This window comes from Lampetra planeri, chromosome 41 (assembly GCF_965212315.1).
Source record: "Lampetra planeri chromosome 41, kcLamPlan1.2.h2, whole genome shotgun sequence".
Lineage (NCBI taxonomy): Eukaryota > Metazoa > Chordata > Hyperoartia > Petromyzontiformes > Petromyzontidae > Lampetra > Lampetra planeri.
The window spans coordinates 3,924,278-3,937,683 of record NC_136147.1 but is presented as its reverse complement, the minus strand read 5'-3'; the positions used below and the strand labels follow the sequence as shown (position 1 = coordinate 3,937,683).

Genomic DNA, 13,406 nt, shown 5'->3' with positions numbered 1-13,406 from the left:
CAACAGCAACAGCACCATCAACAGCAGCAGCATCAACAACAGCAACAGCACCATCAACAGCAGCAGCATCAACAACAGCAACAGCACCATCAACATCAACAGCAGCAGCATCAACAGCAGCAACAGCAGCAGCAGCAAGACGATCGGCAGGCTTGCCATCTCTCCGGGTCTCAGGTGGGCCCTTTGCCAGAGCTGTTGCAAGGTCGGCTGTTTCTACAGCCGGCATCGGACAGCACGGGCATGAGACCAGTCGGGCAGTCGTCACCTCAGAAGCAGCAGCAGCTACTACAGCATAAGCAGCAGCAGCAGCAGCAGCTACCACAGCGACATTCTCCGCAGCAGCAGTTGCCACAGCAGCAGCAGTTGCCACAGCAACAGTTGTCACAGCAACAGTTGCCACAGCAACAGTTGCCACAGCAGCAGCAGTTGCCACAGCAGCAGCAGCTACCACAGCGACATTCTCCGCAGCAGCATTTGCCACAGCAGCAGCAGCAGTTGCCACAGCAGCAGTTGTCAAAGCAACAGTTGCCACAGCAACAGTTGCCACAGCAGCAGCAGTTGCCACAGCAGCAGCAGTTGCCACAGCAGCAGTTGCCACAGCATCAGCAGCAGCTGCTACAGCAGCAGTTGTCACAGCAACAGTTGCCACAGCAGCAGCAGTTGTCACAGCAACAGTTGCCACAGCAGCAGTTGTCACAGCAGCAGTTGTCACAGCAACAGTTGCCACAGCAGCAACAGTTGCCACAGCAACAGCAGTTGCCACAGCAGCAATTGCCACAGCAGCAATTGCCACAGCAGCAGCAGTTGCCACAGCAGCAGCAGCAGCTGCCACAGCAGCAGTTGCCACAGCAACAGTTGCCACAGCAGCAGCAGTTGCCACAGCAGCAGCAGCAGTTTCAAGGCGATTACAAAACGGTTCCCAGCAAGTCGGCGCCGTTTCAGTCGCTGTCGGTGACGACGCAGACGGCGCTCTCCGAGCTGGTGCCGGAGCCCACGGTGAGCACCTCGATCTGAGCCCGCGGTGGCGGCGTTGACGCGGAACCCGCGAAGCGCATCGGCTCGCAGGAACGGAGGGACGGGAAGAAACGAAACGCACGAAAAACGCTCGCGCACTTTCACCGCTTGACCAAATTTCTTCTTTTTGTTTTGTTCGCGGGGTACGGGAGTTTGTACCGCGTGCCCGCCCGTCGCATCGTCTCGCCCCGTCGCACCGTGTTGCCCGTCACACCGTCTCACTGGCCGCACCGCTATCTCGCTTATCGTTACACCGTCTCACCCGCCGTCTCACCGTCTCTGCAGCCCTCGGAGTCGAAAACGGATGTTCTCCGCTTTGTCGTGGCCACTCGAGGTGGGGAAAAAAAACCCCGTGCCACATTTCCACATTCCCAATCTGAAAAGCAAAAGCCGGGCACCCTCTTGGGCTGTTTCAATAACGGCCCCGCGTCTCTCGCTCCCTCCTCCCACCACTCGGTGGCCACGCAGCCTCCGTGGCCTCTGACCCCTCCTGCCCTGTTGCCCATTTATCCCCTAAATGGGCCCGATAGGCATGCAACGTCAGGCCAACATTCGTTGACGTCGAGCTAACGTTGGTCCCGGGTCAACCAACCTTGGCCCAGCTGTTGCATGTCTATACTGGCGATATTTAAACTTTTAAAAGTTTTTTTTTTTACAATGTTCAATGTGAATTTCGTTCACGTTGCATTGTCACAAGCGTGCATACGAAATATCTTCAGAGCCCTGTGGTTGATTTGCTTATAGCCTGGCCGCTTTCCAAAATCTCATCAAGGTTTATGCAGTGACGACTTCTCTACAAGGCCACCCATCCATCCTTTTCCTCCTGAGCGGATAAAAGGAAAAAACGCACACACAGGGCTCTCTCCATCTCATTATCTTCTTCTCTGCACTTGCCCTTACAGAGGCTGCTGGTTGTCACCGGTTCTTTTGGCTTCTATCGTAGTCCTTCCTAGATTTGAAGCTTTCGTGACTGCAAGGATTCATATTCTTAGGTTTTTTCGGTAAAGTCACGTAGGCATAACATTTAAATTAATAAAGTAGTCGTTCAGTCCGTGTTTGTTTTCAATACGGAGTGGTTTTTGCCCTTGGGACAGGCCACAAGATGCCTCACAACCATCATTATCATCATCAGAAATCAATTATTTGTCATACCGCGCCTCCCATGCAGTGCATCGGTACATGCAGTGAATGAACAGGTGGTGTTTTTTGCCCAAAGTGGCGTGGCACGGATCACCGTAGTGGTCTTGTCCCCCCCCCCGTACTGGGCCTTGCCTTAAGCTTTCTTGGCAGACTCGTAGCTAGAAGCGTGGGCGGCTTGGCTAATCATCAGCCGCAGGTGCTTGCCCCATGGGCATTGTTTTGACCACACTTCACCACACTTCTTGAATATATATATATATTTTTAAAGGTACGTTGCGATTTGTACCAATGATATAATCTACGATGCAAAATGTTCAACCGACTTTTTTAAAGGGCAACGAATCATCGCGAGACGATGTAAGGCTCGCGATTATTGCAGACCGATCGAGGCGGTGCGTGGTTACATGTTTTACTTGTGCACGAACAGAGAAAGAAATTTATTCTGGACAGCGAGCAAAATGCATCCTGGGATGCAATTACCAGGAAATCCTGCAAAGATTAATGGAAACGCACGCACATGCAGTGTCGGTGAAAGGGAAAATCAAATATTCGAGTGAAGGCTATTAAAGTTGGGTAATTAGATTTTCTTTTAATCGGACCATATCCAAGCAATTCAAAAACAAAATGGTCAATTTGTTCATAAACGAGTAACACCTTTTCTAAATAAAGACAGGCTCAATTAACATAAGCATCGGGGGGGGGGAGGGGTGGAACCCCCAAAACCAATTTCCTAAGTAGTCAAATAAAGGCTCCGATTTTTTTCTTTAGGAAAACTCAGTAAAGTTTTAATGACTGGCATCTCATCGCTTTAAATAAATTAATTTTAAGGGTTAAATTGCACAAATTCAGTCACGTTCAACCGTTGCTTTATTTAAAAAGAAAAATTGGGGGGGGGGGGGGGGTTGAAATGGCTCCACCCCAGCTTTACTGTCAAGCAAAGCCTGGGTTCCCATTGCGAACAACTCGCTCGAAATCGCGACCGGATTAAACATTTATTTCATTTGCATCCTGAGTCAAAGCCCTTTTAGGTAATCCACTGCTTAGATAAAAGTCTCCCAAAGCCGTGTCGGTCATGGGGATTGTTTGACCGTACTTCATCACAACCATTCGCTGCCGATTGGAGACCCACAGAGGACCCGTTCAGATAGATATTACTTGCCCCCTATAGCTAGCCACGGCCTGGTATCAAACTCAGCTGGCTGTGTCCTTTGTGCTGTGGCCAAACGCTGTTTCACCGCTTCACCGCACGACTATAACGCTTTTAATTTCATGATTTACTTTCCAAAAGCCTCTCTGAGCCTTGATATGCTTTCGAAGGAGGGTCCTGCTTAGGAATGTTTGGCCAATTCCGTTTGGAATAGGATTGTCTTGCTTCGTGTGGAAAGATATCCAACAAACCCAAAGAAATCCCTACCACGTGGACGATGTGATTGGCTCTCGGTCCGCTACGCAGACAGGTTCACGTACCGACCTTTGCTGTACTGCCGTCTGCTGCCCACCTGCAAGCCCTGCAGCGTTGTGATTCTCACATCACTACGTGGTCCACCAACCCCCCACCTCGAAAGCACTGTATTACATCCAAGGCCACGAGCGCTTTTGTTTTTTAGTCACATCTAGCTTTTCTGAGACATTTTGGGGGGGGGGGGGCATTTTCCCTACAATTTGTCATGCGTTATTGACGTCAGATCATTCGCAAGAGCCCTGTTCAGAAATGTTGCATCGCAGTGTTCACTTTGCTTGTCTGAGAATTGCTGAACAACAGAGATGTTCAGAGAACTCCCTTCAAGTGACCTTGTCATCTTCACCAATGTTTTGATTCCCAGAAGTTGGAATTTATTGAAATTCAGTAAAAAATAAAATTGTTTCATAATTACTATTTTTCGTGCGGGGAGTCCACGCGTGGTGACTGGGCTGAGACCAGAAACTCACTCACACTTGAGAACTCGATTTGATGTTGTAACTTGCTGACCCGCCCAGACTGAACATCTGTTGAAAAGAGCTTTATAGCTCATCGGATTCCTTCTCCAGTCTAAATGAAGATTCTGATTTCCGATTAATCATGCTCGGAAAAAACCCGGAGTCGAACCGCGGACCTCAGCGGTGCCGGCTCGGTATTGTCATCTTGGAGCAAACAGACAATCAAGTTCTGGGTTGGTACAAACCTTGAGCCCATCAGGTGCATGCGGCGGTGGGGGGGGGGGGGGTGTGGAGAGAGGGCAATACTTTTATTTTTTGTGACGGAGAATTGTTCCTCTTACGAGACAGTTGGAACAGCGCAGACGTATTGTTAGCCCTGTTGCATTGTCCTGGGTCTTTGGTCTCGAAGTGCACGATGTTCCGGGGATTCATAATTCGGAGGAGGTCTAAGCTGCACGTCCACCTCCCTTGACAAACGTAGCACCCGTCGCCACCACCCAGGAATTGTCCCCGATTCTCACACGCAGCCACCGAAGCTCCCTCCGTCCGCACTCCCGTACCCACAAGCTCTCCGCGTAACTTTTGTTTTTGAACTGGACCCGAGGGTGAGACGGAAGAGAGATGACCCAAAAAACAAATGTGTAAGAGTGAAGGAGCAAGAGGTGGCGTGTGAAGTCCGTGCCGTTACTCGCGAACTGCACAGATGGGTTACGACTGAACGAAGAAGAGCAACAACAAGACAAGATGTCAAAACGAGAAGGACACACTTCGTGAGGTCAGCTAACGGAATGTGAGCGTGGGACTCTTAAGCCACTACCACTGCCACCACCACCGCCGCCACCACGGCCAGCTTGAAGTGCTGCTCATTCGTGTGTCACGGTGCAATTGTGCGCATTGCGAGCGGTGGCGATGTTGGAGATAATGACGATGGTGGTGGTGATTAACGACGATTGTTTTCCGTTGACGTTTTTTTTTCAAAACAGGGCATTCGTTGAATCCGCCCTGTGTCACGAAACGCGGACCTTTTGCATTGCGACGCCTACTGTGCGAGGCCGTGCAAACGCGAGGGTACATTTTTTACGGAAATTGTCGCCCGTTAGCAAATCGTCGCGGGCCACGGTTTCCACGCAGCCGTTATTTTGTCGCGGGGAAAAAAAAAGAATCAACCAGTTTCCCAAAACGTGGCCGAAAATCTTGACTCGGGGTGGGCAACGTCCGATCGGATCGCGGACAGAAGGCCCAGCGTGACTGTTCGAGATGATGCGATGGAGACGATATTGGCCGACCGTCAAACCACACCAGGCGGTGTTCTCCACGTCCAGACGGAATCCCCACCCATCTCTCTTGTCCACCGCTGTATCAAGTTTTTTTTTTTATGTGGGGGGAGGTGTTTGCCGCAGTTGCTCACGGCAAATGTCTCGCGTCGATGATGATGTTTGGCAACGATTGTCCAAAAATTGCCCTCGTGTATCATCATGTCCTTTGCTATATATATAGTATATATAAACAAAAAAATTACGGAGTAAAAGGCGCATTGTATAGTATTTTATTCTATTAACGCCCACGTAAATGCCGGGCAAAATTTTTAACAGATAACATTTTCACACCTCTTATGAGCTTTGTAAAAAAAAAAGATGTATATTAGACAGAGAGAGTGGAGAAAAAGAATAAAAAACAGATCAGTGTGTGTGCCCCCCCCCCCATAACCACCCACACCCCCGCCACCCACTCCTTGTTTGGCAGCCGATTTTCGACCATTTTCTGCATCTCTCTTTGTGACCTACCCCCCACTCCCCCCCTCCTGCACAGACGCGCAGGGAGACACGGGCTACCCTCCTAGCGGCGGGCAAACCACCACCGTGGGGGGATGGGGGGGGGCATTGGGGTCCACTGCTTTGCTTGCTACGGAGTGCCGTGCCGCACGCGTGCGTTCATGACCGCTACCCACCCACACGGGCACACTCTGATCGTGGACGTCCACTCTGTCACTCATTCGCCGAAACCGCTCACACACAGACACACGCGCGCGCGCGCGCACACAAACAACGGTTGTTAAGAACTCACACGGATAACGATGAAGCACTATCCTGCCAAAATAGGCTCGTATCATTATTCTTATTATTGTTCTATATTAAAAGATATATATTAGTTGATAATTGGTTTTTTACCCTTCTATCTGGCAATAAAACTGACACTTTTTTTACAAGGAGTCATAAGGCGTCATCTGGTCCAACCCATGTGAGACTAGGCTCTACGGAAAGCTGTCTCGGGTGTGGACCAATCAACTTCAAGGACAGTGCATACATTATCAGAGTTATGTTTTTTGTTTGAATTATGACTGCAGGTATTGTGGTCTATGCAAACATGACTCCTTGTAAAAAAGGTGTCAGTTTTGTTGCCAGATAGAAGGGTAAAAAAATAATTATAGTTTTTACTGGCAAATGAGGTTCCAATGGTGATATATATTAGTTGTTTTGATTTATTTTGTCCTCTCCCCCCCCCCCTCTGTGGAATTGTAATAATTTATCGTTGGGTTGTTTTCGTTTGCTTGTTTGTTCGTCTGTCTGTCTGGTGGTAATCTGAAACATTCGACAGGTTCGCTGTTGATGCTCAGGACTCTGCTGCTGCTGCCTGGTTGGCTGATGTTGCCATGTGATCGGCGCGAGACGTGCAATAGACATGCAGGCGACTCTCAATGTGTCTGGCATAATCCGAGTGGCCCGGATGAAACGAAGAGCAAAACCCACGGATAACGCAAAACGGGCGTGAGTCGTGCTGCTGCTAAAACGCAATCAATGTTTACCGACGCAATGTCTATGGGGGGGGGGGTGAAGACGTAAACACACACACATCGATGTTCATTGTTTATCAAAGTATTCGGGTTTTCTTCCCAACGTGTTTGCGTTCACATCATCGTCGAGTCACTTAGCCCTCGATACTGAAGCGAGCGAGCGTGAAGAAACGTCGGGTTTTGTCACGATCGTGGTTAAGACACAAGCCCGATAATCTGCCCTCGGATAATCGACAGGCTAGTGTATGGACCTGAAAATGGCAATGATGATGCTGATGATGATTACGAATAATACGAATAGCAAGTGCGGTGAAATTATCAATGTTTGAGCTCGACTCAATCTCTCTCGCTTCGCTTCAACCAATCGACTGGCTTGGTTAGAGCTCACTAATCGGTTAGTGCTCACTAATTGGTTAGCGCTCACTAATCGGTTAGCGCTCACTAATCGGTTAGCGCTAGTTACTCGCGTTAAACGGTGATGGGAGAAGATCGGTAAAACCTGCAAGCAAACACGAACGGGCACCACGCCTCATCCAGGTCGGTTGGAATTTTGCTCACTCGTCAGTGATGTCGAGTTAACGCGTGCAGCAGGTGACCTGTTCAGTGCACCCCCGATAATTCCACAGGCCTCCAACTTCAAGCCGAAACTCTTAATGTATGAATTCTATATTTGAAGCTTTCGTGACTGCAAGGATTCATATGCTTAGGTTTTTTCGGTAAAGTCGCGTAGGTACAAAATTTTAATTAATAATAGTAAAATGAAATAAAAAATAAAATAAAAATCACGTTTCGGAGGCAACACAAGCTTCCGTCTTCAGGTGGAACCGTCACAGCACGATACTTGATACAGCTATCGTGCTGTGACGGTTCCACCTGAAGACGGAAGCTTGTGTTGCCTCCGAAACGTCGTGATTTTTATTTAATTTTATTTTACTTTTATTAAATTTTTTTTACCTACGTGACTTTACCGAAACAACCTAAGAATCTTAATGTATGCTCCGACAGTAATCCCGTCCGGGAGCAAACACCGCGGCAAACCTGGTGACGTTCGTACGTTCTGTTGACAACTCGAGAAGTCTCTGCTTGCAGCGGTGGCGACGGTGAAAAATTCCACTTGGGGCAGAATTAATGAGGGCAGCCAGTGGACATTGAAAGGGGCGCGACAATCCAGGCTTTGGCATCGACAGAAGTCGTTTTTTTGTGTCTAGAATTATTCTGCCGCTGATAAACTTTGAACGTAAGAGATGCTGTATTTTATACGTGAATTTTTTTCTGGAAGGCGAAAAAAAACCCACCTACATATGCGGGTGTGGGATTTTGTCGCAGTGGCAATGCAAACCCATTGATGTGCAATGTCTGTCGGAGTGACCTGGGGCTTGGAGTGGCTGGACTCTACGGGATACTGCAAATTTTTGCCTTGCATTTTTTTTTATTTTGTTGCTTTTGTTTCGGAAGACTTATATGTTTCGTTATCACTCAATAAAAAAAATGACATCCCCACCCCTGCCCCCCTCCCTTGTTTACACAGATCCCACACGCGCAAGTTTTGTCCGCGTAAACCCAAAGTGACGACGCGTGTGGTCAGGCGAGGCTGCTACAGAATTCTGACAATTGCATCGCGCTGCGGATTTACGTTATTTATGTTTTTCTTGTTGTGTTTGCGTGCAATTAATCATCCCAGGCAGACATCCCCCCCCTAGTGTTGGTATAATTCGCTCTAACAGAGAATATCTTTGAAAAAAAAAACTAACGATAAAGGTGCAGCCCTGCAATTGACTCGCTGGCACCCGCTGGCACCACTGCTGGCGACGGAAGGGGAATCTGCTAGAGGAGGGCGCATCGCGAAGATTTCTGCCGTCGGTCAAATGCCTTCAGTAGCGTAACAGCCTTGGGGGGGTTGAGTGCCTTGCCCATACCCCCCCCCCGGTGGCAAAAGCTACGAGTTGGGGCCCCCTTGACAAACCACCGTGAAGATGTGTTTTCAACAAGCAGTGTCAAAGAACAACACACTTACGCGACGATGTGATTCGGCAAGAGGGAGCCGCGCTGTATATCAGCCAGAGGTCGCAACCGGGTACCCGATACCCGTACCCTACACGATACCCGGCTACCCGTACCAGGCCGGATACGGGTAGCCGGGTACCCGTTTGCGACCCTGGTGCGGCCGGGTACGGGTAGACCGTGAATCACTGGTGAGTAACTGTTTGTCACTCATTTCCCAACGTCTTGTCTCTTCTCACAATTCAAGTTCCTAGAATCAACCCACCCGCGCCTGCAACATGGCTTCATCCCAGAGGTCGCAATCAAGTACCCGATACCCGTACCCTACCCGTACCCAGCCGGGTACGGGCACCCGTACCCGGTACGGGTAGGGTACGGGTACGGCCGGGTACGGGCACCCGTTTGCGACCCTGGTGCGGCCGTGTACGGGCAAGGAATCAAAACCCGTTTGCGACCTCTGATATCAACCGAGGTGCGGCCGTGCAAGACAAATCAAAATATCGCTCCCCCCCCCCCGCCTGACCGATTGCATGACTCCCTGAGCCGATGATGTAGCCACGACGCCACCGATGTTGTTTACTACGCCATTGAACGTCTTTCACGGTGGCCCGGGCGTCTTGGAAAAGTTTTGAGTGCCCCCCCAAAATAGATTGTCACAACCACCACACGCGATCTGCCGCCGAACGGACCAGCTGTGGTTATCGCTAGCAAGGTGGTGGATTAGGGCGGGGCGGATGTTCTACGACTCTTGGCCCCATTGATTCAACTGCTGTGTTTCGAGAAAGGGGCATTGCACCGGCGACCGCTGAGTTACACAAAGTCCATTGTGCTACTGAAGGGGGTCAATATTGTCGTCAACTACAACCCCTTTACAAAACCGCACTTCACCTGACTCTCACACAGTGTCACGTGAGCACAGTGATGCCTTTTATTGTGTATTTATTGTTTACCCTAAGTCAAAGGCCTTCGGTCGTGCATATGTTATTATTACAGGTGCCTGGTTGGTTTCTTCGGGATAGGATGAGTCCTTTTCCTCGACTCTGTACAAGAATTGTTACTCAAGCGCCGCGAGCGACCGAGTCACAGATTGATGCAGGATGCCTATTACAACAACGAGCCAACGGTATCCAATGTGAGGTTATAATTCCATATTGTGATGTATGTACGTTGAACTTCCTTTACACCATACGTAGCCAAACGTGCTAATCCGAGGTGTGGGGGAAGGACAACAAACCAAAAAAAAATCAGTTCTAAAGAATTGAGTTTCAAATCTGAACGATGTAAAAGTGCGTAAACTCCAGTGGCTTCCTAACATCGGAAGGAAGAGCGTTCCAGACGGCCGCGCAAGCGCATCTGAACGCGCGCGATGCGGTGACCGTCTTTGCTCGATGACAATAGCCACAAGCCGCTGCTGCAAGGATGACCGGAGTTAGCGTGGTGGTTCACGCTCCTTGACGAGATCAGCAAGGAATTGTGGTTCATTTGTGGCAAGCACTTTGTGTGTAATAAATGCAACCTCATGATGTATTCGACTCTCCAGTTGCAGCGCATTTCCCTTTACAATCACTTTGATTCCATCACCCGCAGCTTCCACTTCACCCTTGTTCCACAACGAGGCTGTTTGCGTATCAATAAAAACACAACGTGTACTCATTCTGCAACGGTGTAGTTCGGTGCGATTTCGGTCGGATTATCCGAGTTGATGGGGCGTGACCCGCGGCGGTCGCGCGACGGCTAAAAGGGCCGAAGAGTCGTGGGATTCAAGACGATCTCGCCCTTGCACCACCGGCACACTGGGAACATCAACAAGCCGCTCGTGATGCTGTTCTCTCCTTGGAAGATGTAAATACACCCATTTGTCTTCAATACTCGTTTTTTTCTTCTTATTCTTCTGCAGGGTGGTCCTGGAAATGTGAGGTTTGGTCAATCGCTGTCTTCTGTGTCACGTCGTAAGACACGGGGGGTTATCCAAACAAAACTCATCGCACGCGCGCGTACAAGAAAATAACACCGACAATCAGCACGAGTGCTGCCCAGTAAACATGCCAACTTTGCGCCAACGTTGGTTCAAACCGTTGGCTCAACGTTGGACCAACGTTGGCATGTGGTTGAAACGGTTGGGCCCAACGTCTACTTGGCGTACGTCAGCGGCCTACTGGCTCCGTGCAGTCGTGGCGCACGCCTGTAACCTGGCACTGCGGAGGCGATGGTGGATTGGATCGCAAATGCGTTGGGACAAGATTGGTCCGGCGGTCACTGAGTGTCTCTGCGATGTGCATGTGTATGTTGGACTTCTTTTGCACCGTACGTAGCCAAGCGTGTGCTAGTCGGAGGCGTGGTTGTGCAGATAGCAATGACTCCGTCCACGGCGGTGCATCTCAGAGGCGGCTTTGGCACATTGGAGAAGGGGAAGGGAGGGGGAGGGGAGGAGGGGGGGAGGGGAGGGGGGGCAAGGGTTGGTGGAGCACGCAGAGACTTGTAAAGCTCCCTCCACGTTCTTGTCATGTTTGTCACGTATAAACTACAAGTCACGCGGGCGAGAGGGCGACGAGTTGGAGAAATACTCTATGGTTTTTTCGGTAAAGTCACGTAGGTAAACAAAAAAATGAATAAAAATGAAAACAAATAAATCAAGTCACGACGTTTCGGAAGCAACACAAGCAACCGTCGTTGCTTCCGACACGTCGTGATTTAATGTATTTGTTTTCGTTTTTATTTATTTTATTTTTTACCTACGTGACTTTACCGAAAATACCTTGCAGTCACGAAAACTTCAAATCTATAGTTGGAGAAAGGCCTTCATCCAGCGGTGGATTGATTGTGGCTGACGATGACATACACGGGGAGACACGGAAGCGATGTTTAGATGCAAGGTTCATTCGCACGGAGTTACATTGTGACGTCACAAAGATAGAACAATGTCTACATTAAAAAACGACATTCAAATTTTTTAAAAATACTTTCGCTTATATTTAACAATATTACGTATTGCGTGTTGTTGCTGGCGTGTATATTACGGCGGTGTAGTGGGTGCCACTTTTTGCGATGCTCTCTTGACCTCCCGAGGTGGCGGGCAAGATTAATTAAATCCGCCTGCCTCTGTCCACGCGGCCGCATTTGACGGTGCCCACTTCCACCACCACCACCACAGTGGAAGAGTAGGCCAAAGGAACCGCCAGCTGGTGGGGGGGGGGGGACCTGCCCTTAAAGTTCGCGTCTTGGTGGAGGCTTTGGCAGTGGCGCTTCAAGCCGGACAATTGCATTAGCCTTTGATTTAAATTGCCACGGTTTCGTGGGGCGCGATTATCGGCTCCCGAGAATCGATTTTCGTTGGCGCTACGGCTGAATGTCGCGGCCGCGATTTGGCTGATCCTTTTACAAATGAGACAAATAGAAATAGAACAAAAAAACGTCGCGCTTTTGCCCCTTTCTTCGGCCCAAGAACCGATGTTGAACGAATAATTTACGTTGCGCACATATCTGAAAAAATGGCAATGGAGGAATTTTTAAACAGATCTGTTTGGCATAAATATAATCTGCAACAAAAAAAAAAACCCATCACACCTCGACTCACACCTCTCAATCTGCCAGTCTCATTGCATTTCATACGTTCGTCTGGTATGATGTGATAAATTGACGCCAATTCAAATTAAGGCAGCTCTTTGTGTGTGTGTGTGCGTGTGCGTGCGTGTGTGTGCGTCATGTGACATATGGGGAGCGGTAGTGTAGCGGTTAGCGCGCTGCGCTACAAACCTGGCGACCCGGGTTCGATTCCTACTCACGGCCAACATCAGTGACGATTATCTAAAACGGTCCTGGGCCTCCCCTAGGTCGCCTCAGCCTCAAATGAGTACCTGGTGCGGAGTGTAAACATCGCCACTGGGGAGACAAAGGCGGCCGAGCGTGGTGTTGGCCACCCACCCCCTCGTGTGCCGTGCCGGCCTTCATAGGTGCTCGCTAACAGCACTTGCCCCTACAGTCTGTTAAGGCTATACGGGGGATCTTTGTTTTATCTTTGTTGTCATGTGACAGATTCAAGCTAATCTGAATAATGACTCTGCATAAGGGAGGACGCTGACACATATACCCCCCTATGTCCTTAAACAGAACTGTTGGGGTAAGAGAGCCATCCATTGAGTAGGTAAGCAAACATCTGTCAGAATTTGACCCCTCCCCCCCCCTCCCTGTACGCACGCGGACTTTTTACGCCCCCCTCCCCCACCTGCGTACGTACGCCTGACGCACCCCCCTCCCCACGAATCGTCTAGAACGGCCGATATTTAATTCACGCAGAAACGATCAAGTATGAATAATATTAACGTGTTTAAGCAAACAGATAAGTCCACCGCCGGACTATCAAACTCATTTGAAGGCCCAATGGTAGACAAATTATTATCGAGGCTTCACCTGCCCCCCCCGTTTCCTATGCGTACATTATCAGTAGACCCCCCATACACAAGCGTACGCATTTGGGTTACCCCCCCCCTCCCCCCTTATATGCGTACCTACTAAATGGATGGCCCCTAAAGTGCTGTTAGCGAGC

The 13,406-nt window shown here is 49.6% G+C and overlaps 1 protein-coding gene across 1 annotated transcript in view; it reads left to right on the top strand.

Annotated features, from left to right (window-relative positions):
• The window catches only part of LOC144732012 (glutamate receptor ionotropic, delta-2-like), a 141,078-nt gene extending 140,064 nt beyond the window's left edge, over window positions 1-1,014 (top strand). Inside the window, exon 18 of the mRNA XM_078613193.1 lies at window positions 403-1,014. Coding sequence (XP_078469319.1) covers window positions 403-1,014 — 612 coding nt within the window. The remainder of the gene's footprint in view (window positions 1-402) is intronic.
• Window positions 1,015-13,406: the final 12,392 nt, after the last annotated feature.